Genomic DNA, 27,211 nt, shown 5'->3' on the forward strand with positions numbered 1-27,211 from the left:
TCTCAAAGCATAATAAAATTGCTATATTCAAAAGATCTTTGCATGCATTTTTTCTCTTAGAAAAACAATGTGAGAGTTAGAGAATATTATGTTCCCAAAAGTTCTGGTTATGATAAAAACAATTCCAAATGACCTTGAACTGCATAGCACACATACAAAAAATGCTGAAAGCAGACAAAATTTACAAAGAGCCAAACATCTTTTTTTATGGGAGCCCAGTACATTTAGATTAGAATACAAAATGAATGTGTTCTTCTAAAGAACAGGCTTGGGAGATAGGAGATAGCTAGCTACTTTCCCTTGAGAATCAGTGGGGGGAGAGAGAGAGAGAGAAAAGACTGTTACGGACTGGATTGAACTGGTTTTTGAGTCCAGTACATCAGCTTTCCTGCCTCAAAACCTCATCTTCTCTTTGTGAGTGTTGACTCCAAAGAACCTCAGGAGACTCTAGGAGACTCTGCCTGTTTACCGATCCTTGACTGGTAAGTACCCTGTGATTAATGTATGTAGCCTTTCCTAAATTTCTATGATCAATATATTATACTGAAGATTCCCATAATGCAGACTTGTAGATTGTGTTTAAACTTAATATCTGGGTGTAAATACTTATGTTTAATACCCTGGACTTATAAATGATTTTTGGTGTTACAGTGACCCTGTTCCTCTTGTTGAATGATCCTCTTTCCCAAATGGAAATTAAAAAAAAAAAAAAAAAACTACTAAGAGGTAACGTTGTCTTGAAGATACAGATTACAGATTCTGGAATTTTAAAAATTGCTTGAGAGTCTCCATTTTATGGTAAGACTTGGCAATACTTAATTTTGCTACGCCATCAAATTTCAAGTCAATGACATGTACGTAAGTGGCAAAGTAGTCTTATCCACAGGAATAAATTGTCTGAATAAGCATTTCTGGACATAATCTAGACTTTGTCTCTAACTACAATAAACAGAGGAGAGGCAATAAGTATATTTTGACCTAAGGAAATAAAGGGTCACCAGATGTCTTATACCCACCATAACAGGAGAAGAGCTGGAAAATAAATATAGGAAATATAAAAAGAATGAAGACATAAAAGGGATAATGTAGCAAGGGTAGAAGCTAAAGTCTGAATCTAGAACCAAGAGTTGCTTCCTGGTGAGTTAGGTTTGAGAATATTTGTGAACGTGTTTAGCTAGAGTTTTCATTCCATGAATTTTGTCTCATGGTTACTGGTAAGACCTAAGGTCTGGAAACTAGTGTGCCGCCTGTGTGACCTGACCCATTTTTCCTATTAACAGGGTTTTACAAAGGACTAGCACCCTTGTGGCCTTCAATAGCTAATTGTGTCTTCAAAAAAATGGAGAATCGTTCATCCTCCAACAGAGGAAGGAACATCGAGAGGAAAGTAGTCTCTTCACAGGTACAAGATAATTAAGACCCTTATGCTCTTGATTGGTAACCAAACAAGGCATCTATCTCCACTGTTTTGTATTATTAATTTATATGTAATATTTGATTAATAATTTCTATTAAATGCTAGAAGATAATGGTAAGTGTTATATTTTTTTGGAAATATTTTATAAATTTATATTTCAGATGTTTCCCTGTCCCACTCCCACCTCCCACAGTTCCTCATTCCATTACAGTTCTCCCTTTGTTTCTGAGAGTGCTCTGCAATCCCTGCCATCCCCCTTCCCTGAGGCCTTAAGCCTCTCAAGGAGGGTGAGACAGGTCTTCTCCCACTGAGGCCACACCTGGCTTTTCTCTGTTATATATGTGCCAAGGGCCTTGGACCAGCCTGTGTATGTTGCCTTGTTGGTGGTTCCATCTCTGGAAGCTCCCAGGTGTCTGGGTTAGGTAAAACTGCTAGTCTTCCTATGGGGTTACGCTCCCCTTCTGCTTCTTCAATCCTTCCCCTAATTCCTCCATAGGGGTCCCTGACTTTAGTGCACTTATTGGTTATATATATCTACATCTGTCTCTCTGAGTTTCTGTAAAGGCCTCTCAAAGGACAGCCATGCTAGGCTTCTGTCTATAAGCACATCACAACATCAGTAATCATGTCAGGCCTTGGTGACCCTTCATGAGATTGATCCAAAGTTGGACCAGTCACTGAACCATCTTTCCCTCAGTTTCTTCTCCATTTTGTCCCTGCAATTCCTTTAGACAGGACCAATTCTGGGTCAGAAATTTTGACTATAAGTTGGTATACCTGTCCCTCCACTTGAGCCCCGTCTGTCTGCTAGATGTGGACTCTTCTAGGTCTCCCCACTGTTGGACATTTTGGTGAAGGTCACCCCCATGGATTCCTAAGAGTCTCTTACCGCCAAGGTTTCTGGGACTTTAGAGGGTTGCCCATAGTTAACAAAGAAAGGATGTGTATTTCCATTCATTCACTTGACCTTCTGGGCTTATCTCTTGTCTCCCTGATCCTGTTCCTGTTTTCCCCTCCTCTTCCCCTCTCCCACTCATGTCCTTCCCTCCCTCTGCCTCCTGTGATTAGTTTGTTCTCCTTTCTTAGTGGGATTGAAAATGCATCACTTGGGTCTTTCTGCTTGTTAAACTTCTTATGGCCTGTGGGTTGTATCCTGGGTATTCTATAATTTTTAGCTAATATCCACCTATCAGTGAGTACATACCATGCATGTCTTTTTGGGTTTGGGTTCCTTCACTCAGGATGACATTTTCTAGTTCCATTCATTTGCCTGGAAAATTCATGATCCCCTAGATTTAATAACTGAATAGCATTCCATTGTGTAAATGAAGCACATTTTCTATATCCATTATTAATTTGAGGGACTTCTATGTTGTTTCCAGATTTTCACTATTATAATTAAGGCTGCTATGAACAGAGTGGAGCATGTGTCCTTGTGGTATGGTAGGTCATATTTTGGGTATATGCCCGGGGGTGATAAAGCTGGGTCTTCAGGTAGAACTATTTCCAATTTTCTGAGGAACTGTCAGATTAATTTTTAGAGTGGTTGTATCAGATTGCAATTTTTAATGTCTATATTTTGTTGTTTTCATCTCATTAATGTTTGCTTTTTAATGGGCAATAGTTAATTGAAATGTGTCATGAATTATTTCTTGTTTGTATAATAGGTATAAAATATCCTTTACTGTAGTTTATACTATTTATAATACATTTATTATCTTTAATACATGTTTGATTAATCATTGAGTACTCTCTACATTAACTAGTAAGAGTCTGAAATGTTTTAGACCTTATACTTTATACATGTTTTCACTTAGATTATGTCCTGGATCTCCTTCTGTAACACTGGTTTCATTATAGAGACCCTGCTGATGGACCAATGTTTTTTTTTTTTTTTCCTGAAGATTATTCTCATGGTAAAAGTAGAGGAGAAATAAGGAAAAGAGAACCACAGGGGATGTATCAAAGTCTTACAGATATTTATAATACTAACAAATTTCTACCCTCATTCCACTGTCTAAAGCAGTCAAAGGCCACCACCAAGAGCAAAGAAGAACAAAGGTCTGGAGAAGTTACAAACTCACACTGGAAATTGTGTAGCTGCTTCTAGGAACAAATCAAAGGATGAAGTAATATGTTAAAGCATAGGTAATCAGGAAAAGATGAGTGTGACTATAAAGGAATATAAAACTTATTTGAATAAAATTAATAAAACATGACAATTATTCATCTGTCTTCAAAATACATCTTTCAAGTTCTATAAACCTATAAAACATTTTTTATGTTTATGAAAGGAAAATCCATTAATCAACTCTCTTTCAATATGTAGATGCAATTATTTTTCCATTTTTATTATATTTTCCCATTTTACTAAGTGACTTGTTTTAACAATGGGAGAAAATGTGGAGAGGAAAAATACCATCTCTGCTTCTTTTTATATGAAAAGGAAAACAACAAAAAGATTGTTATCTTTCATTTATTGCTACAAAGCAATTACAACCAGATTGCATCTTCATAAGAAGTGTTATAATAAGCACATATCTTTAAGCATAGTGATGAAAAGTGGATGGTCTGTGAAGAATAAATGACATTGTATATATTAAGTAAATAAGTGCTAGAAAGTTTAGCACTTAGCCTGAAGCAAAACTGACTACTTAAAAAAAATGAAAGACACACTTTGGGCATCTGTGGTCCTTATCTTTAGAACTTCCTCAAATGAAGCTTTCATTGCTAATAGTTAAGTAGCTGAAGCAAATACACCTACTAGTGCTTATTTATTTTTGTATTGCAAGCACATTGGTTGTAGTTTATCACAATGACAGCAAAATCTATCATTCTCTACCTGAAGCTGTAATAAGAGCGTGTTCAAATCAACAAGTCTTTTCTTCAGTGCAAGTAAACTGTAAATTATCCTTGACCAGCCAAAGAAGCACAATGCAACCTCCCTGCTAATCTCATAAATATAAACAGTTTCGGCACTTCATCTTCAGCAATAACATGTCCCTGGTAATGATGCTTTAAATGTTGCATTTTCTACTTACTGATGTCCAGGAGAAAGATATTTTAAAAAATGTTATGCCTGCCTCTGATTATTCTCTATTAATCTGGTATGTGGAATTTGTCATTAAAGATACTTCGTGACTTAAATAGAAAATATATAGTGTACAGAAAATCAGGATCATCTTATCAGGAAAGTGAAGGATTATCAACAAACCAATGGGAAGAAATTCTTATATGATTACAACATTTCATTAGTTCAAATTTAATTTTCTATGTCAACATCACACACATGTATACACATACACAAAGGGGAGGGAGGGAGGGAGGGAGGGAGGGAGGGAGAGAGAGAGAGAGACAGAGAGAGAGAGAGAGAGAGAGAGAGATGGCTGATTTTTATTTATTTGAAATAATCTCACCATCATTTTAAAGTAATTACAACTTTGCAGGATTCTCGATATATATTGAAAAATAGTTATCATTGACATGACATTACAAAGTGGCTGCAGGAATTTATTGAATATAGAATTTGAAATATTTTTTCTATAATAGAATCATGGCAATAAACATATACTCTTTTCCTTGTCAATTGGTACAAATATCCTTGGTGGCAACAGACTAGAGCTTCTTTACAAAACTCCAGTATTACATATGAAAATGAATTATGGATGTGTAGATTTTAGGAAAAAAATGTCAAGAATCCACCGTGATATGTTTGTAAAACACAGTATGGTGCAGTGGGAGGGGCATCTTTCCCCCCACTGAGGTACCAGATATAAGACAGGTCTAGTATACACTAGCGTTTATTTGGGGGCATGGGAAGGGTGGTTGTGAAGGGAGTAGAGACAGACAGAGAGAAGCAGGACAGAGAAGGATAGAAAGAGAGAAGAGAGTAAAAGAAGAGAAAATGCTGGACAGGAAAAAATACAGAGGGTAGGGGGAGGAGAAAGAGGGATAAAGGAGTCAGAGGAGAGAGAAAAGGATCAGAGAGGGCAGAGAGGGCAAAACAGTTCTTTTAGTAGTAAGCCTGGCCTATCTGGCTGTTGCTAGGTTACTGCTGGCCTGAGCATAGAAGGAATGCTAACATGGTAACAGACTCTACCTAGTTAATTTAACATGTCTGTTATACAAGGGTTGCTGTGTGAATAAGCTACAACAAAATACCTCAAAGAGAACAATTTGAATGAGATAGGATTTGGATTTTAGAGGATTTAGTTTGTTTTCATTTGACTTTATTGTTAATGTGCCTGCAATATAGCAATGAATCATGGCAAGGTAGGGTATATTAGAACACATCAGCTCATGTTGTGGCAGACAAGAAGTAAAGACACAATTCATATATCAAATGACTCCCAAGAAGATGGAAGGAGAGGTCCTGGATCCTGAAAAGGCTTGTTCCAGCATTGTAGGGGAGTACCAGGACAGAGAAATAGGAGGTGGTTTATAGGAGAATGGGCAAGGGAAGAGGGTTTAGGGAACTTATGGGGAGGGGGGAACTGGGAAAAGGAAAATCATTTGGAATATAAACATAGAATATAGAAAATTTAAAAAAAGAAGTAAAGACAGAAAGCCAAAAATCAATCCAGATTTTCCTTTGGAAGCACACTTGAAGTGTGTCTAATTCCTACAAAAAGGAAGTTCTTCTTCCTCTTCCTCCTCTTCTTCTTTTTGTTACTTTACTTTCATTTTAAATTTATATATATATATATATATTTAGCTTTTGTATGTATTTCTGTGTATCATGTGTATGCCTCATGCCTACAGAGTTATATACTTTGGAACTGAAATTACAACTCTCACGTGCGTCCTGGTAATTGAACCCAGGTCCTCTCAAAGAGCAACAATGCTGTTAACTCCAGAGCCATGTCTTCATCCTCAGACTCTATTTCTTACTAGATCATCATTCATTTGAACTGATTAAATAACTCATTGAGGAAGTTTGCCCCCTGATATCTCAACATGTTTTAGTTTTTACACTAGCTAGGGATCAAACTTTTGCTCTGCCCCCTTACATTTATGTATCTTCAGTGTATGGGTAACAACTGAATTTTAGAATGGATGATAGAGATGGAAAAAAAATAATAATGCATTTTGTGAGGGTCCCAAATCTGTATGATTACAGATAATATTTAGAATTACTTAGAAAAAACATTACTTATTTCAAAGGATTTATTTAAATAATTATTACATTCTTATATTTTTCTATTACTGTGACTATTACTAAACACTTTGCAGTTTTTGAAGTTTTGAGCTGATAAATAGTGTAGCATTTTAGACTCTTATATCCCAATGTATACCACACAGTCTAGGCAAAGAAAGCAAAGTAGCAGGAGAATTTCAAGGCTATAGAGATTTTGGTAAGTAATGCATATAAATGGACTGAGATAGTTGATTCAAAACGTGCTAGCACCTAAGTAAATAAGGTATTGCCTTTTTATGCAAATTCACTATAATATACATGATATTTGTTCTCTTAGCATCCTTATGAAGTATGTATTTCTTGAAAGTGACCAATAAAAATGCTGACACATCTCATTATAGGGTATTACTCTGTCTTGAATATCATCCATCACTTTTCATTATTGTGATATAGCATGGGTATTTTGATGTATTTGAATGTGACAAGTCACCTAGGAATGTCATGTGTAAAAATTCTGAGTAAAAGACATCTATTTAAAACATAATTTTACATAATGTGGCGTGTGTGTGTGTGTATAATTCCATAGTCTCTTACTGAAACATTTAAAATTGCAGAGAACAGTTTCTGTGATTCAGAATGGTAGCCTGACAGAAGCATGTATGTATTGCTATGCAAAGAGAGTCTAAGTATATTATTTTACAGTTACTGCATCACTATTTAGAATATTCAAGGGCTCTTGGGTCAGCAGCTTCCTATTTATTCAAATTTATATTGACTAGCTTCAGAAAACAGATCTGACAAAATGATTAATTAGCCTTTATAGCTCATTGGCAGGCTGTAGTTTAATAAAATTAGCACAGCTCAAGTTCATCTTTAAATATCATCATGGTATTCATATTAAAAATGTCAAATTGCATTTTTCAGTTGTTGCAAAATTTAACAAGACTTATTCCAATTTCATAATGACAACAATGAAAAACCCAACAGGACACCTTATGTCCACAGCAATAAAAATATTTTTAGTATGTTTATTCACTATAGCAAGGTGTATAGATTTGTATTTCAAATACAAAATCGTGCCAAAAATTTTAACAAAATACAATTGTTTATGCATTGAATTTATCTTTAATAAACTAACTAAAAGAATAATATAATGTTCTAGCATTTAAATTTGTATGTTTGGTTTTCATTGTTACTTAGATAAGTTCCTATGAGTTTTGGCTAAAATAATTTATATATCAAATCATATTAATATCAAAATTGAATTATTGGTCTTATGTATTACAAGAAAGGAAGTCATTGCATTAAATGCATAAATATACAATGACTTAATTTGACTCCACGCAGAATATATATGTCAAGTAGACAATTTCCAAAACACCTTATCTTTTTATCTTTTATACTTCATGCCCCGCCCCCTCTGAATCTTCCTGAATCTGTTTCATTTTATCATTACTCTCTACTTGCCACTGCTCATACTAAACATTAAAGGTAATTTGAATACATTTTTGTGTGAATGCATGTATCTCTTTGTATGTTTAATATCCGCATACAATCTAATAGAAATTCGATTAGTTGTATTTTTAAAATGATACCTTCAAACTACGCCAACAATTTTACTTCACCCTCGTCTAAATTGTTATATTATATATAGACACTACAATAGACTGCTTTGATATATATCCCTGTATAGTGTATTTCCAGAGTTATTAGAGTGATCCTGTCAAATCCATTTAGTCAAGAATAAATTCAAACTCTGCAATGCATACAAATTTCCTAAAGATCTTCGAACAAGAGCCCACACCATTTCTCTTTACTGCTATCTTTTACAAGTTTCTTCTTCACTCTATCTTAGCCATCTTATCCTATGTAACATGTAAATATCACTCTGATCTCTAGGCATGTATATTAGCTTGCTGCTTTCCCTGAAATGCTTTTCTGGCAGTATTGTCTCATTTCTTACACTCATTATTTCATAGTTTTTACCTTGCTAAAATACACAAGTTTATGAGGGAAAGGATCATTACTTGCATTTTTCCCTGATAGATTTGTGAATATTGGTGATAAGTGTCAAGAAATAGAGGACAATCTTACAGAATTACAATTTAAACTTTGAACCTGAAGTACATACTTTCATACACCCAAAGCATTCCAAGAGTTGGGTGTTTTAGTTTGATATTTGAACTTGTCTCATGGAGCTTCAGTGATACAACAAAATGTACTCTTAAGATGAAAGTGATGTAATCCACCCATTTTCTTACTTTTCCTATCTTAAACACCTTTTAATTATTTTCTAGGTTTCAATGGGAAATACTAGGTTTGGAATGGAATGTAAGTGTTAATATTTCTAGTTTAATGTACTGACCTATGCATTATTTTGCACTCACTTTCAGCAACAGAGTTTGCAAAAATATAACAGTTATTAATCTTAAATATGTGTATTTTAACTGAAAAAGTTGGAAGATTGTCTTAGTGATAAAGTGCACATCGAAGACAAATGCCTGCTGCCATCAGGTCACCAGCATTAAAAAGGAAATCACAAAATGACAAAAATAGCCACTTAGCTGTAGAATTTGAGGTTGTAAATATTTCCCAAGCTTACTGGACATGAGAAAATGAGGCAGCTTCTATTTTGGAAGGAATATGCAGACATTTTCTCTTTGAAGTACAGGATATCTGTAAGAACAAAGGAAATGATAGGGAACTTTGGCTTGAAAATACACATTTTCATGTTTTAGTATTTAACTATGGAAAATCGGTGACTTTTTTCTGGATAAATATTTGAACAAGCAATTAATTTTTATATTGTTGTTGTTATTTTGCTTTTTTATTAGATTTTTATATGTACATTTCAAATGTTATCCCCTTCCTTTGTTTCCCCTCTGAAAACCCACTACCCCTGCTCACTAACCTTCCTACTCCTGCTTCCCTGTCCTGTCATTCCCATACAGTGGGGCATCGAGTCTTCACAGGACCAAGGGTCTCTCCTCCCATTGATGTCCTACAAGGCCATCCTCTACTACATATGCAGCTGGAGTCATGGGTCCCTCCATGTGTACTCTTTGGTTGGTGGTTTAGTCCCTGGGAGCTCTGGGGCTGCTGGTTGACTCATATCGTTGTTCCTTCTAGGGGGCTGCAAACCCCTTCGGCTCCTTGGGTCCTTTCTCTAGCTCCTCCATTGGGGACCCCGTGCTCAGTTCAATGGTTGGCTGTGAGCATCCACTTCTGTATTTGCCAGGCACTAGCAGAGCCTCTCAGGAGACAGCTATATCAGGTTCCTGTCAACAATAGTACCAGCTTGCAATCCCACCAACAATGGAGGAGTGCTCTTCTTTCTCTACATCCTCTCCAGCATCTGCTGTCACCTGATTTTTTTTTTTTTTGATCTTAGCCATTCTGACTGGTGTGAGGTGGAATCATTGGGTTGTTTTTGTTATTTTGATTTTTAGAGACAGGTTTTTTTTTCCCCACTGGTTTGGTACAGATTGGCCTTGCATGGAACACATTTTGTTGAAAAGTTTAGCCTTAAGCTCAAAATGATCTATCTGCCTTTGCATCATGAGTCGGCAGGGATTAAAGGTGTGCACCACTATCCCAGCCCCAAACTGTTATTTTAATTGCCTGCATTTTATATTCTTACACAGGTGGATACTCTTTATGAATATAATAGTCTAATAATTTTCAAAACTTGGATGTAGACTGGTAGTTGTAAACTCAAACTCTTCTTATAGAAGCCTCAGTTTATCTTGTAGGCTAGAATTTACTAAATACCAAGATTCTGAATAATATATGTGCTTTTAGGTATCTTTGGTAGTCCATTCTCAACAGTTTTCACAGTAAGAGTTCATAGTAAGAAAAGAGTTTTGATCTCTTCTATTCTAACTTAAAAGAAATTTAATATAAAAGAGTCTAATTAAAAGTACAGTGGTACTGAACAAATGTTATGATTCTTATAATAAGTGAAGAACACAAGCAGTGTGGTTAAAACTAGGAATAAGAATCTTTTACAGGAATCATCTAAGGGAGAAAATTCTTTCTCTGGCTTTACTGACAAGGAATAACATCCAACGCCACAATAAGATCTAATCAGCCTATATCCCCATGTTTCTTCAAACATGTTTTATATGTATTATCAGGTATGGCACAGATTGGGTGTAGGATTTTTTCAGTGCCTCACTGTTTCTAGTTATTGCTCTTAGACTTGCTTAGCACATCTCATAGGTACAAATACATTGTGCTTGGTCAAGTGCATGAAAGGGTTACAACGGAAAACTATGAACTGAACATGATCTAATCAAGGCTTTGTGTTAAGATGAACTTATAGAAGTTAATTAAATTGGAAGTCCACAGTATAGTAAGATTAATCCCACTGCTTTTTACCTTAGGATTCAGTTAATTCTGAACAGGATGAGAATACAGTATGTAAGCAGAATGAGTTGTAAATGATCTCAAAATACAATATTAATGTGGTTATAGGTTGGGAAAAATTTAATTTGTTAAGGCACACTTTAAACAGACTTTCTCAGAAACCACTCCTACATGTAGACTTAATGATTTTATAAACAAAAATATGAACATATACTAAGTTGTTAATATTACCTTAAACAATAGAACACACTGGAATTTGTGATTTGTCTTTATTTCTTTCTATTGAAGAGTATTTTTGCTATAATGATAATGTTTTAATATCACCATATATATGTTTTTAAAAATGCCTGAATTGTATGCATTTTTAATTAATAAGGGTATTTTCACACAATAAATTCTGATCATAGTTTGGCATTCCTCATCTCTTCCTAGATCCTCCTTACCCTTATAACTCCATATCTTCCTTCTTTTGCAACAAAACAAACAGGCTAATTAAAAACAAGAACAAAATGAAACAATCTAGCACAATTAGAAAATAAACTAAGAGTAGAGAAACATTCACATACAGACACATACACAAACAAAATCCATAAAATATCAAAATTGAAAACTACAATTTACAAACAACCAAACCAAACAATATGAAACAAAACATCTCCCAAAATACCTATGAATGTGTTTTGTGTTGACCATGTACTGATGATGAGCATGAGGCATGTCCCTAAGTGTGTGTTATATACCCAAGAAGATGCCCTTGAAGAAATGTATTTTTCCACTGTGAATTATTGTTAATTAGGAATAGCTCCATAATTAGGAATGGTAGTTCATGTTTACTTCTGCATCTAAGTGCTGGGATCCTATCTAGTTTGGATCTGTAGAGGATCTATTATGGGTACCGCAGTCTTTATCTTCCTCATATGTGCATCAGTCCTGTTGTGTATGGAAGTTACTGTTAACTGGTAATATCCATACTTTCTGACTCTTACAATCTTTTCCCCTCTTCTACAATGCTCCCTGAGCCCCAAGGAGAGGGGTTTTAAGAAGACATCCCATTTAGGGCTGGGTATTCCAAGGGATCTCTAAACATTTTCCAGGTCTGTTCCCATCTACTACAGAAGAAAGCTTTTCTGATTATGGGTGAGTAGGACACTAATCTATAAATATAGCAGGGTGTTCATGAGTCATTTTATATCTATGTACTTGTAGCAGAAACAATAGCATATGGTTTTCCCGTAAGTCCAGGGCCAACCTAGTGTCATATCCTTGGTCACCTGAGCAGGGTCATGCATGGGTTTTATACTATGGAGTGGGCCTTAATGTAATCAGATAAGTGAGTATTACTTTTGTAACATTTGTGTCACAATTGGACCACCATGTATCATGCAGGCAAGCCAACATTGTATATAGAAGAGTTTGTAGCAGGATTGTTGTTTATCCATCTCCTTTGTCAGGGGCAAAGTACCAACATGAATACTAGTTACTAGGGGTGAAGTCTCGAATTAGGCACCAGCTTGATTTCTCCATGTTCAATGAATTGTGTAGATGTTTTCTTCGGCAATAGGATGTCATCATCAGTTTGTGAAGAGTAACCAGCAGCCTTGGCAAACATTCTGAATTGTTTGAAGGGTTTTCATGGGACCTTTTTGACAAGAACTAAATTAGATTTAACCTATACCTGTTACTGGAGGTCTCACTTGGTGGCAAGAGATGTCTGTTTGAGGTTTTTTCTTTCCTGATATTTGGTGATTCTATTTAGAATTCTTTCATGTATGAATGTATTTTAAGAAATTTCTACTGTACTAGGATTCTGTTTGGATCATCAAAGATCTCTTAGTGTAATCTGCCCCCACCCCCATTTCATCTGTATCTCCCTCTTCTCTCCCCCCTTCTTTGGCCCTCCAGTTCTAGTTTCTCTCTAACTATACATTCTATTTCTATATATTCTATTCTTATGAAAAAAACTCTCCTCCTCTACTTTCTTCTTCTATACCCAAGATTTGTGGTTATTCAGATTGTAGCATGTCTATCATATGCTTACATGATAACATAAATATCATAGAATGCATACCATATTTGTCCTTTTTGGCTAGGAGTTACCTTACTTCAAAGTATTAATTTTTTAGATTTGGTTATCTTACTCACTCTGGCTACTATGAATGGGGTACCCATGAACATTATTGAGTGTGTGTCTCTATAACCATATATAGAATTCTTTATATATATGCCTAGGAGTGGTATAGCTGGGTTTTGAGGTAGATATATTACTGTCTTTCTTAGGAAATGACTCACTGATTTCCATAGTAACTGTAGAAATTTTCACTGTCACCTGCAATGGATGAATGCTCCTCTTACTCCACAGAATGAAGTGTTATTAGTTTTATTTATCTTGGTAATTCTGATTAGTAAAGATAAAATTTCAATTTATCTTTGATTTGCATATCCCTGATTACTAAGGTTAATTTCTCAGCCAGTTGCCATTTGTGTTTCATCTTTTGAGAACTATTAAGTTCTACAGTCCTATATTTAGTTGGGTTGTTTTCATAATATCCAGTTCTTCTGAAAGAAAAAGTCCCCCACTGCTAGTAACAGAAAAGATGTACATTATTACACAAACAAGCCCTATGACCACAACAGTCATCTACACTCATAGAGGCTCACACTAGGTAGGCCCTATCCCAGGGCCAGCAACCATGTCACTCTGTCCCCACCAAGGTCAGCCTAGGCACATGAGGCTCCACAACACATTGAAGAACTGTTTGCAATAAGTGTATATGGGGAGAGGGTGTATCATTTTGTTCAGTAGTTTAACACTGAAAAATTACTTGTGTTCCAGTAAATAGCCCTCCACTCATATTCATGAATAATATTATGCTAGATATATTTTAAGCACACACACAAACAAATTAAAGTATAAAGAACCTTGTTAGAAGAAGTGATCCAGCAGGGAAAGGGTATAAGAGAGGGTAATGGCATTGAAAATCATCAAAACTCATAAGATATATATACACACTATGTGTGTGTATGTGTGTGTGTATATATATATATATATATATATATATATATATATATATATATATATATATATATATATGTGTGTGTGTGTGTGTGTGTGTGTGTGTGTGTGTGCTTGCATACATGTGTTTGAGTGTTCTGTAAGAAGTTGTCAAAGGATAAATAATGGAGAATATTTGTAATTAGATAAAGCATTCTCATAGCATATAAGGATAATTTGATGTGTTAATTAAGTTTAGAAGGGCCAATTTAATTTGAATTTAAGAAAATACAACTTTGTTAATTATTTATGCAATGATCATAATAATTTGAAAATATAAACTGATTATTTCATTCTGCTATTGGTTATCTTATCAAAGCATTGAAACTACTGAAGCTAAATATTATGTCATCACATTTATGAAAGCCTAACTTTTAGGTAGAAAACTTTATAAAGCATTTTTTTACAGCTTAAAAATGTACATTGGAAAATAATTCCCAATGCAACACCATTGAAATATAGAAGCGACTAAGAAGTGAATAATAGGTCATGAGGTTCTTCCCTTATAAAGGAACAAGAAGGAGAAAGCAGGGACTGGACCAGGCACTTCTAACATTTGTATCATCTATGCAGCTTTGTCTTCATATGAGTCCCTTAACAATTGGAATGCAGTTGGGCAACAGTGCTGTCTCTCACTCTGTTATCTGCCATTGAATCTCCTTTCCCCTTACTTGGACTACCTTATTAGACTTTAGTGGGTATTATGGTTTGTTTATGCTCAGCCCAGGGAGTGGCACTATTGTAAGGTGTGGCCCTGTTGGAATAAATGTGGCCTTGGAATAGGTGTGTCAGTGTGGGTGTGGGCTTTAAGACCTTCATGCTAGATGCCTGGAAGCCAGTATTCTGCTAGAGGCCTTCAGATGAAGATGTAGAACTCTCAGCTTTGCCTGCACCATGCCTGCCTTCTTAGATCCTGCCATGCTCCCATCTTGATGATCATGGACTGAACCTCTGAACCTGTAAGCCAGCCCCAATTAAATGTTGTCCTTATAAGAGTTGCCTTGGTCGTAGTATCTGTTCACAGTAGTAAAAACCTAACTAAGGCAGTGGGAGAGGAAGTGTTTAGTGGTGGTACCCAAGGGAGGAGAAGAGGAGAGGTTATGGAGGAGGGATTTGTAAGAATGGGGCTTGGAAGAGAGGAGAGAGGGGGACTGAAATTGTTTTGTAAAGTGAATTAAAAAATAAATTCTAAAGAAGTTCCCTAGGAGCTGGGACTGTCATGCTATACTGAAGATATTTAATAAACTGATGATTTTTTAAAAAAATAAATATAAAAAAAGGATCAAGGATCAATACAGGGGATTTCTGTGACCCTTTTACCATATGGGTTTGAATGGAAAAGGTGCTCTTCTTATGAAGAAAGTAAATTTTAACAAGATACTGAATCTATTGCATCCTAGATTTCTACTTAACCATTTGCTATACAACTATATGAAATAAATTTCAACTGTTCATAATTGTCATTACCTAGTGTAAGATTATTTTATAATCATTGTAATGAATTAAGACAGTTATCTAATGGGAATTGGGAAGGTAAAAATTTCTGAACTGTGTCAGTCAAGTTCAAATTATTTTAATACACTTTATCATATTTTATCAATTATATATTTGTGGTACTGAAAGTCTTTGAAAATGAAAAACCATTTTTGCCTTTTCTCATTTTTTTAATACTAAGGATCAACTTTTGATTTAGGCTCGTATCAACTGATAGCTTTAATGTCATTGCAATATAAAATGATTGAAACAATGATTTATTACATTCTGTCATTCTTTTTAGAGAAGAATAATCTTCTTCAGTATTAAAGTAGCTTTGAGGAAAATCAATCAACCATAGATCATGTCATAAGACTGTCTTCTGATGTTAATAAAGTATTTTGTAATAAGGAGTTTTAATGTGGTACAATTATAGATGGTGAAAAATATAATGGGATGCTTAAGAAAGAGCTACAGTGATGGAAAATTCTGATAATTTTAAATTTATGGACTTCATGTAAATAATAAGTACTTCACATAGATACCAAGTTTCCTTGTTCTGATTCATAAAATAAATTTAAAAACACTGGCAATATCCATTTTTAACTCATTTGTATTTGATTTGTGAAGATAAAATGAAAATGCTATGTTGGCTTAAGAGATATGGGTTAAAAAAAAGAGATATGGGTTAAATTAGAGATAATGCAATATATTTTTCATGCGCATGCTACTTCAGATATTTCTACATAAGAATTATATTCCATAAGATAAATGTACCTAATATTGACCCAAATATAAATCTCCTCCTTTTATAAACCTTTAAAACAATGCTTAGTACAATACTCGTTTCAGTGCCATATAATTTAAAGTTACTTCTATAGTATGTTGTTTCTACAGTTCACTAAATTATTTTTTAACTTAGCTTTTCTCTATGTTTGAATAGCACAAATAACATCCATGTCCTCAGAGAGTCATCCAACAAGAATGTGAGTTTTTAAAAATTCACTTATATTGTTAGATTACTTACAAGGATAGGCAGATGAGTTATTTGACACCCTCATGCTACTGAATTAGATTGCTAAAGTACAACCTTCACAATCTATCACCTTTTCAGGTCTTTTAAGTGTCATTGATATCATTTTGACAATTTCAATCACTACAGTGAGGAGGGGTTTTAAGAATTATTGATGTCTATTATATAGTAATCCATTGATGCAACAATGTCGTTTTGGTGTAGCTCCCAGTTTGTATAGATATTGAAGGAAATGAAATAGGAGATAAAGCAGTTAAAAGAGCATATAAAATCATTCAGGAGTATCAAATAATAATTCCATGAATATAATTTATCACTGAACAAAGCCAAAGTAGCAAATGAAAATTATAAAGTAATGAGTGTTAAACAGGTTTGCATAGAAATAAGGTGTTTCACATCTGTAAGATTTTTGAGTTTGTTTATAACATGTCAAGAAATATTCTCTTGTTGGAATCATAATATTCTAGTTTCACCAAAAATTTTAAATCAAGAAGTTGTATTTAGTCATATAAATTTTTCAATGAAAACTTCATGGACAAGGCTAAATGTTTGATTTTTATAGGAGTTGAAATTTTAGCTGTGAATCCATATTATTTAATTTATGTGACTACACTATTGCTGTTTTCAGATACACCAGAAGAGGGCCTCAGATCTCATTACAAATGGTTGTGAGCCACCATGTGGTTGCTGGGAATTGAACTCAGGACCTCTGGAAGAGCAAGCAGTGCTCTTAACCACTAAGCCTTCTCTCCAGCACCACATTATTTAATTTTTACAGTAGTTGAAAATATAACTGTGAACTCAAATCAAAATAATGGAATAGTTGTCAGAGCTAATAAATGGAATATAAAAGTGATTACGAAATGCAATTATGCCTCCATAGCTCAAAGAATATTGATGTCTTAAAATTATTGTTTTGAACCATCCACACCTACTTATAAAGTAAAATATATTTCAAATACTGCTCTACTGATTTTTTGAAGTCTTCAAATTGCTAAAGACAACAAATATATATATATATGTATAATATATATGCATATACATGTATATATAATATATTTGCTGTATATTATATACATAATAAATAATATATAGTGTACACATATATTATTATATTATAAATAATATATAATTATATATAATATATAATTATATAATACATATATAATATGTGTGTGTGTATATACATATATATCTATATTAGATTTACTTTATTTTATTTTATGTGTCTTTGTGTTTTTCCTGTATTTATGTATACATACCGTGTGCATGCTTGGCTCCTGGGGAGGTGATAAAAGAGAGTCATGTCTCCTACGATGAGAGTTACAGAGTGTTACGGGATACCATGATGTTTCTGTGAACTACAGCTAGATCCACTGCAGGAATACCAAGTACTCTTAACCACTGAGTCATTCCTTGAGCAACTAGATAGTTCTTTTTTTTTTTTTAATTTTTTTCGATATATTTTTTATATAGATTTCAAATGATTTCCCCTTTCCTAGCCCACCCACTCCCAGAAAGTCCCGTAAGCCCCCTTCTCTCCCCCTGTCCTCCCACCCACCCCTTCCCACTTCCCCGGTCTGGTTTTGCTGAATACTGCTTCACTGAGTCTTTCCAGAACAGGGGGCCACTCTTCCTTTCTTCTTGTACCTCATTTGATGTGTGGATTATGTTTTGGGTATTCCAGTTTTCTAGGTTAATATCCACTTATTAGTGAGTGCATACCAAGATTCACCTTTTGAGTCAGGGTTACCTCACTTAGTATGATGTTCTCTAGCTCCATCCATTTGCCTAAGAATTTCATGAATTCATTGTTTCTAATGGCTGAATAGTACTCCATTGTGTAGATATACCACATTTTTTGCATCCACTCTTCTGTTGAGGGATACCTGGGTTCTTTCCAGCATCTGGTAATTATAAATGGGGCTGCTATGAACATAGCAGAGCATGTATCCTTATTACATGGTGGGGAATCCTCTGGGTATATGCCCAGGAGTGGTATAGCAGGATCTTCTGGAAGTGTGGTGCCCAGTTTTCGGAGGAACCGCCAGACTGATTTCCAGAGTGGTTGTATCAATTTGCAACCCCACCAGCAGTGGAGGAGTGTTCCTCTTTCTCTACACCCTCTCCAACACCTGCTATCTCCTGAATTTTTAATCTTAGCCATTCTGATTGGTGTAAGGTGAAATCTCAGGGTTGTTTTGATTTGCATTTCCCTAATGACTAATGAAGTTGAGCATTTTTTAAGATGCTTCTCTGCCATCCGAAGTTCTTCAGGAGAGAATTCTTTGTTTAACTCTGTACCCCATTTTTTAATACGGTTGTTTGGTTTTCTGGAGTCTAACTTCTTGAGTTCTTTATATATATTGGATATTAGCCCTCTATCTGATATAGGATTGGTGAAGATCTTTTCCCAATTTGTTGGTTGCCGATTTGTCCTCTTGATGGTGTCCTTTGCCTTACAAAAACTTTGTAATTTTATGAGGTCCCATTTGTCAATTCTTGATCTTAGAGCATATGCTATTGGTGTTCTGTTCAGAAACTTTCTCCCTATACCGATGTCCTCAAGGGTCTTCCCCAGTTTCTTTTCTATTAGCTTCAGCGTGTCTGGCTTTATGTGGAGGTTCTTGATCCATTTGGATTTGAGCTTAGTACAAGGAGACAAGGATGGATCAATTCCCATTCTTCTGCATACTGACCTCCAGTTGAACCAGCACCATTTGTTGAAAAGGCTATCTTTTTTCCATTGGATGTTTTCAGCCCCTTTGTGGAGGATCAAGTGGCCATAGGTGTGTGGGTTCATTTCTGGATCTTCAATCCTGTTCCATTGATCTGCCTGCCGGTCACTGTACCAATACCATGCAATTTTTAACACTATTGCTCTGTAGTATTGCTTGAGGTCAGGGATACTGATTTGCCCAGAATTTCTTTTGGTGCTGAGAATAGTTTTAGCTATCCTGGGTTTTTTGTTATTCCAGATGAATTTGAGAATTGCTCTTTCTAACTCTGTGAAGAACAAAAAATTCTCACCTGAAGAACTTCGGATGGCAGAGAAACACCTTAAAAAATGCTCAACTTCATTAGTCATTAGGGAAATGCAAATCAAAACAACCCTGAGATTTCACCTTACACCAGTCAGAATGGCTAAGATTAAAAATTCAGGAGACAGCAGGTGTTGGAGAGGATGTGGAGAAAGAGGAACACTCCTCCACTGCTGGTGGGGTTGCAAATTGGTACAACCACTCTGGAAATCAGTCTGGCGGTTCCTCTGAAAACTGGGCACCACACTTCCAGAAGATCCTGCTATACCACTCCTGGGCATATACCCAGAGGATTCCCCACCATGTAACAAGGATACATGCTCTACTATGTTCATAGCAGCCCTATTTATAATTGCCAGATGCTGGAAAGAACCCAGGTATCCCTCAACAGAAGAGTGGATGCAAAAAATGTGATATATCTACACAATGGAGTTCTCTTCAGCCATTAGAAACAATGAATTCATGAAATTCTTAGGCAAATGGATGGAGCTAGAGAACATCATACTAAGTGAGGTAACCCAGACTCAAAAGGTGAATCATGGTATGCACTCACTAATAAGTGGATATTAACCTAGAAAACTGGAATACCCAAAACATAATCCACACATCAAATGAGGTACAAGAAGAACGGAGGAGAGAATTCTTTGTTTAACTCTGTACCCCATTTTTTAATAGGGTTGTTTGGTTTTCTGGAGTCTAACTTCTTGAGTTCTTTATATATATTGGATATTAGCCCTCTATCTGATGTAGGATTGGTGAAGATCTTTTCCCAATTTGTTGGTTGCCGATTTGTCCTCTTGATGGTGTCCTTTGCCTTACAGAAACTTTGTAATTTTATGAGGTCCCATTTGTCAATTCTTGCTCTTAGAGCATACGCTATTAGTGTTCTGTTCAGAATCTTTCTCCCTGTACCGATGTCCTCAAGGGTCTTATCTCAAAATGTACAGCTTCACATGGAACAATTAAAAAAATTTTAATAAGTAGGGTGTTACTTTCTCATTACTCTTTACATTTAGTTTACCATGATTTCACATTTGCTTTTCATTATTAACATAAAATTTTATTATTTAAAAAATTGTCATCATTGTCCATTGGCATGGAGTATTTATTCCACATTCCTTCAAATTTAAAGTATAAAGGGCTGTTCAGTGTAATATAAGTTTTATTCAGAAAATGCCTGTATGTTTAAATATTATATTCTAACATCGTTTTCTTTATGAAATAGATATATAGGATATTGCCTATTTAAAATGTATTTTCTAACTATTTACACAAAATAAAAATTAAATTGTCTCTCTTCTTTATAGATGTTTACACTGAAGCAAATTACTCAATCACTTATGTCTTCACATATCAAAGGTAGATTTTCCAGATGCTATCCCATACAATTTTTATGAGGACAATTATATAAATTTTTCTAATTGTTTATTTTCCAGCTGTTTCACTTTAAATTTTCTGCAGCAATTACATTGCTTACCACAAATATATATTTTTCTTCTTTCCCGTATTTATTCATTTTATTTTTTATACATATTTTAAACTAGTGCTATAAGTTTCAAAACATTCAAAATTGTTATTATAGCCATCTATGTTCAAATACATAATCATTTTTTTCTTGAAGTAGTTTTCTAATGAAGCATGAACATCGCTCAGACAGATGTATTTTGTTGTATGGAATAGATATATTCTATTCCCAATTATCTCTGGTTCTTTTGCTATAAATTGGTCATCTACTTTGACAAATAATATTGCAACATTTAGACAAATTTTGTCTTCCTCCATATGTGTGTTATTTCATTTGATTTATTAGAGAAATCTATTGTCATATAGATCTACAGATCAAATATTATACACATATTTCAGGGACAAATTGTGCTTTGTCTTGTATATAATTATTTTAATAACTAATAAATTTCATTAATTCATATTTAATACTGTTGTATGCACTTAATGTTAGCCAATTTGGCTTTCAGATTTCATCACGCAGCTTTTTCAAGCTTGTTATCAAGGATAGCTATGGAAAGAAATCAGTATTTGATTCTTTATGCTCTGAAATGAATTAAGTGAAATAAAATGCTTACAATTTGTACTTAACTTTGTTATAAGGTTTTCAGAATCAGGCATATTTTAGAGAAGAATAATGTTAATGCTTTAATTTCTTCTTTTTTTTCCTATTACCTATTTTAATGCAGTTTTGATTGCCTGAAAGGAATTTAAACTTCCTCTAAAATCCATATATTGAAAAACTAAAACTTACAATAGTGTTATTTGATTCCCTTTTACAAAGTTTTCTATCTTCAGTTACAGTATCACTATCATTTTAGTGTTGGAGATACTAATCTACAATACTAAGTAAGACAATAATCTCCACATCACTGTGAATTCTTAAGCCATATCATAATGTGAGGTTGAGGTTGTTACTTAGACAACCAGTTAAATTTTGGGAGGAAGGTATTGTCATTGTCTCAGAGTTTTCTAAGAAAGATATGGTTCTCTTTCGTCACTTCTACAAAAGCACAGGTTCACATTTTCCCTTGAGTGTATTTGAACTTTTATTAGCCACAAGAAAGGTTCATAACTAAGAATTAGAATCTCACCTTTTCCCTGAATCTTGTGGGATATTTAGTAGTAGTCAAAGGGATTGATAAGAAAATGAAATATGTTGCCTGGGTTCCTCTTTGGAATTTTATTTGCATTTTGCAAATTCTAATGTGATTTTGTTTCTTAGGCTATATGATTTTTGTAAAGAACCTTGTCCATAAAAGCTATATTTTTCTTGTGTTTCTTACCATTCCCTAAAAAGTCTTTTACTTTATGTGCATTCATCTAATCAACATAATTATGCTTCTATATTCTGATGTCCTGAATGAAGCCAAAATAATAGAAATTTAAATATTATTCCAAAATTGCCTACTTTCTCCCAAATTTCACTTCAATATTTTTTGTTACACTGAAATGAAATTATAAGTATTTTTTTCCAAAGTATTTATGTTCCTTGATATTTCAGTGTTGCCACTAACTACCCATTGGATTTTTTTCAATGCAATAGGTAAGGTGAAATCAACTAATTTATTTCTTGCTGTACTTAGTGAGAGTTATGATAACTGTCATTTTTAACTATTTTTTTAATATTTTTTATTTTCAATATCTAGACAAGGAAAGTTATCTAAAAATCTACAATACTGAAAAAATACAAATTATAAAGTTATTCTCAAATATGGTTTATAATATTAATTCATCAATAGAAGGATGTTTCAGTGAGGAAAAACTTAGAACAATGTGAATTCTAGAAATAATTTTATAATCTAAGAAAATGTTTTAGCACACTCTAGTGGCAAAATTTGTGATTTAGTCTAAAATATAATTTTTCTGCTTAGAAAAGCTAAATGTGTTACACATACAATTTATCTTAGAATAACCAGATATCAGTACTGTAAAATAAATTATAATATGCTCTAAATATTTCTAATTTATAACATGCTATTATTTTCTATATATTCATATGGGCTTTTGCTACTATGTAATAATGTCCTAAAACATATTTAACAATTTTATTGTCTAAAATAATATGACATGAATTGAATTGATTGGTTTTAAAATAATGATATGGAAGTAACACTAAATGCTGATATTTTTTGTTTGAATGAAATCGCTGAATATACTATTTTCTTAAGTCAGAAGTTATTACATTGCAGTTTAGCTACATAAGTTTTCAAGGTTGTCCAAATAGTGAAATTTAATATAGTTCTACTGCCAGGCAGTGGTGGCACACCCCTTTAATCCCAGTACTTAGGAGGCAGAAGCAGGTGGATTTCCATGTTCGAGGATAACCTGGTCTACAGAGTGAGTTCCAGGGCAGTGAGTACTATATAGAGAAATCCTGTCTGGATAAAAACAAACAAACAAAAATAGCTATGAGTTATTCAGGTCTATGACATATCAATACAGTTTTTTTTTTTGAAAAATAATGCATTTGCCATACAAAACAGTAAAGGTTTAGGTAATAGACATACTAATTATTCTGAGTTATCACAGACACATAAATGATAGAATATATCATATTATTCTTCTCATTGTTTGATTTCTGTTACTCTAATAAAACATTTTGACTAACATAGAAGAGGAAACAAATATTTGGCTTTTATTTCTGTCTTATAGTCTATCTTTGGACAAAAATAAGGGCTAGAATTGAAGCAGAAGCTCAAAGGCAGAAAAGAAACCTTATAGCAGCAGGGCTGACCAGCTTATTCATAGGCTCATGCTTAGCTAGCGTTAGAACATGGCCCAAAAAGACCTTCTCGGGGGATGATGTACATAGCATTTACTTGTACATTGCAGGATATACCGTTTTAAATAGTATCTTGAAATAGCCAGTTTGTGGACAGATGGAAAACAGCATTTATAGTATAGAATTAGGTACTTATTTCAGGTGAACAGAATATATACAAATGCTTGTTTTTTGTAAAGTTAGTATTTTACCTAGAGCAATGTGATTTGAAAAAGATTTTTGTTTGAATTTTATTATTTTAGAATTTCCTTTAAATTGAAAACAGGATGTTTTTTTTTGTTTGTTTCTTTGTTATTGTTTGCTTCCCACTTCAACTAAGGCCAGCCCTCATTTACAAGATTCTGGTTTGAAATATCAGGTAGCGTCAAGGTAGAATGATTTTATTGCTCAAAAAAGATATATGATTTTAATCTTCACAAAATTTAAGGTATCAAGATTCTGGTTTTATGGCAATAATCTTTCTCCTAAGATTTCTCTATTTGATCCATTTTTCCTAGTGAAAGCAACAGCTTCTTGTTCTCTTCAGCAAAGATAAAAATGCTTTCCCAACCTTAAAGTGCTTATCTTCTCCTCAAGATAAACTTTTCACTGATTATAGATTATTTCAAGCTCTGTTCTTTGTTTACAATAAATTACTTGCTAAATCTAAACGTCAATAGTGAGCTCCTGTGACTTAGAACTAAAATCTCATTAATTTATTTCCTGGAGCTGTGTTCCTAGGATCTCTTAAATGGAGGGCAAGATAATAATCTGTGGTGATTAGGGAGTACCCTTTGAATACAGGAAAACCTAACAAGATTAAATAATAGAAAATTGAATATCATTTAGAAAATGGCTTTGACAGCCTAAGTCCTTACTGTGATGCTGAAAGGTGAAAGAAATAAGTAGGAAAAATATACTCTAGTTATCCTTAATGTACATCAGATTGATGTCCAAAAACCAAATAAACATTTAGTTTATTGAATTTCCTGCAACAAGAATGTATGCCCTCAGGCACTTCTTCAAATAATCTTTAGTAGCTATATAAGGTCAGCAGAGCTGAAATTAATGTGGATTCAATCACATTTAAAAGTTTCAGGCAAAGTATGACAGATTCCAAAAGGATGTTTTCTACTTTATTATTTTACCTTTACTATACTGATAAGTATGGAAGATGAGATTCTTGGGATATGGTGATATGAATATGAAATAAGCCTGTAGATTTATTTTCGAAAACTAAGTCTCCTAAATGGTTTTCTAGTTTTTGCTTTCCAAAAACATGGTGTAAAGATAAATTTAGAAAAAATTAAAACCCCTCATCTACTACAACACTCCCTTCTCTACAACTAATATTGGATAATGAGTCAGAAGTCCTTGCTGAGATTTGAGTGTACTGATGGGGTAGAAAGAAAGATGATAAATGGTTGATAAAAGGCTTGTTTTAGGTTTGTTGGGCTTGTAGAAAGAAGAAAACAATGAATCCAACAAATTTAACGAAGTTGGAAAATAAATTCACTCTTCAGGTTTCATCTTAAGGATAATTTAATCAGTCACAAATGAAATAGTCACATTTATCTAAAAGACTTTTGTTATTTCAGCTCAAAATGTCTAAAAATTAAAGTTCATTTGCTCTTTTCAAAATGATTCACTTGTTTATTGCTATCTTAAAAAAATAGAGTGCTAGTTTAGGAATTGTGAACTGTCCAACATTGACATTATGAGAAGACGAACCTTCACCACTGAACCATCAATGCGAAATGCAAGCGCAAAAAACTTACCAACAGAAACCAAGGCTACTTGGCATCATCAGAACCTAGTTCTCCCATCACAGTAAGTCCTGGATACCCAAACACACCAGAAAAGCAAGATTTGGATTTAAAATCACATCTCATGGTGCTGATAGAGGATTTTAAGAAGGACATAAATAACTCCCTTAAAGAAATATAGAAGAACAAAAGTAAACAGATAGAGGCCCTTAAAAAGGAAACACAAAGTCCCTTAAAGAATTACAAGAAAAAAACCAAAGAGGTGAAAGAAATAAACAAAACCATCCAGGATCTAAAAATGAAAATAGAAACAATAAGGAAATCATAAGAGAGACAACTCTGGAGCTAGAAAACTTAGGAAAGAGATCAGGGGTCATAGGTGCAAGCATCACCAACAGAATACAAGAGATAGAAGATAGAATCTCCACTAGAGAACTCCTACAGCTGATAAACAACTTCAGCAAAGTGGCAGGTTATATAATCAACACAAGCAAATCAGTAACCTTCCTATACTCAAAGGATAAGCAGGCTGAGAAAGAAATTAGGGAGATGATACCCTTCACAATAGCCACAAACAGTATAAAGTACCTTGGGGTGAAAGATCTGTAAGACAAGAACTTCAAGACTATGAAGAAGGAAATGGAAGAAGACCTCAAAAAAATGGAAAAACCTCCCATGCTCATGGATCGGCAGGATTAATATAGTTAAAATGGCAATTTTGCTAAAAGCAATATACAGATTCAACGCAATACCCATCAAAATCTCAACTCAATTCTTCACAGAGTTAGAAAGAGCAATCCTCAAATTCATCTGGAATAACAAAAAACCCAGGACAGCTAAAACTATTCTCCACAATAAAAGAAATTCTGGGGGTATCAGTATCCCTGACCTCAAGCAATACTACAGAGCAATAGTGTTAAAAACTGCATGGTATTGGTACAGTGACAGGCAGGAGGATCAATGGAACAGGATTGAAGAACCAGAAATGAACCCACACATCTATGGCCACTTGATCCTCGACAAAGGGGCAGAAAACATCCAATGGAAAAAAGCCTTTTCAACAAATGGTGCTGGTTCTGCTGGAGGTCAGCATGCAGAAGAATGGGAATTGATCCATCCTTGTCTCCTTGTACTAAGCTCAACTCCAAATGGATCAAGGACCTCCACATAAAGCCAGACACTCTGAAGCTAATAGAAAAGAAACTGGGGAAGACCCTTGAGGACATCAGTACAGGGGGAAAGTTCCTGAACAGAACACCAATAGCTTATGCTCTAAGATCAAGAATTGACAAATGGGACCTCATAAAATTACAAAGTTTCTGTATGGCAAAGGACACCATCAAAAGGGCAAATCGGCAACCAACAAATTGGGAAAAGATCTTCACCAACCCTACATCAGATAGAGGGCTAGTATCCAATATATATAAAGAACTCAAGAAGTTAGACTCCAGAAAACCAAATAACCCTATTAAAAAATGGAGTCCAGAGTTAAACAAAGAATTTTCACCTGAAGAACTTCGGATGGCAGAGAAGCAGCTTAAAAAATGCTCAACTTCATTAGTCATTAGGGAAATGCAAATCAAAATAACCCTGAGATTTCACCGTACACCAGTCAGAATGGCTAAGATTAAAAATTCAGGAGACAGCAGATGTTGGC

General features: G+C 34.3%; 1 protein-coding gene across 1 annotated transcript in view; it reads left to right on the forward strand.

The window, feature by feature from the left end:
• The first annotated feature begins 251 nt into the window (after nt 1–251).
• The window catches only part of Klhl4 (kelch like family member 4), a 215,046-nt gene continuing 188,086 nt past the window's right edge, over nt 252–27,211 (forward strand). Inside the window, exons 1-2 of the mRNA XM_052171480.1 lie at nt 252–482; nt 1,281–1,402. Coding sequence (XP_052027440.1) covers nt 1,340–1,402 — 63 coding nt within the window. The 5' untranslated portion in view covers nt 252–482; nt 1,281–1,339. The remainder of the gene's footprint in view (nt 483–1,280; nt 1,403–27,211) is intronic.

The sequence above is a fragment of the Apodemus sylvaticus genome, chromosome X (genome assembly GCF_947179515.1).
Source record: "Apodemus sylvaticus chromosome X, mApoSyl1.1, whole genome shotgun sequence".
Lineage (NCBI taxonomy): Eukaryota > Metazoa > Chordata > Mammalia > Rodentia > Muridae > Apodemus > Apodemus sylvaticus.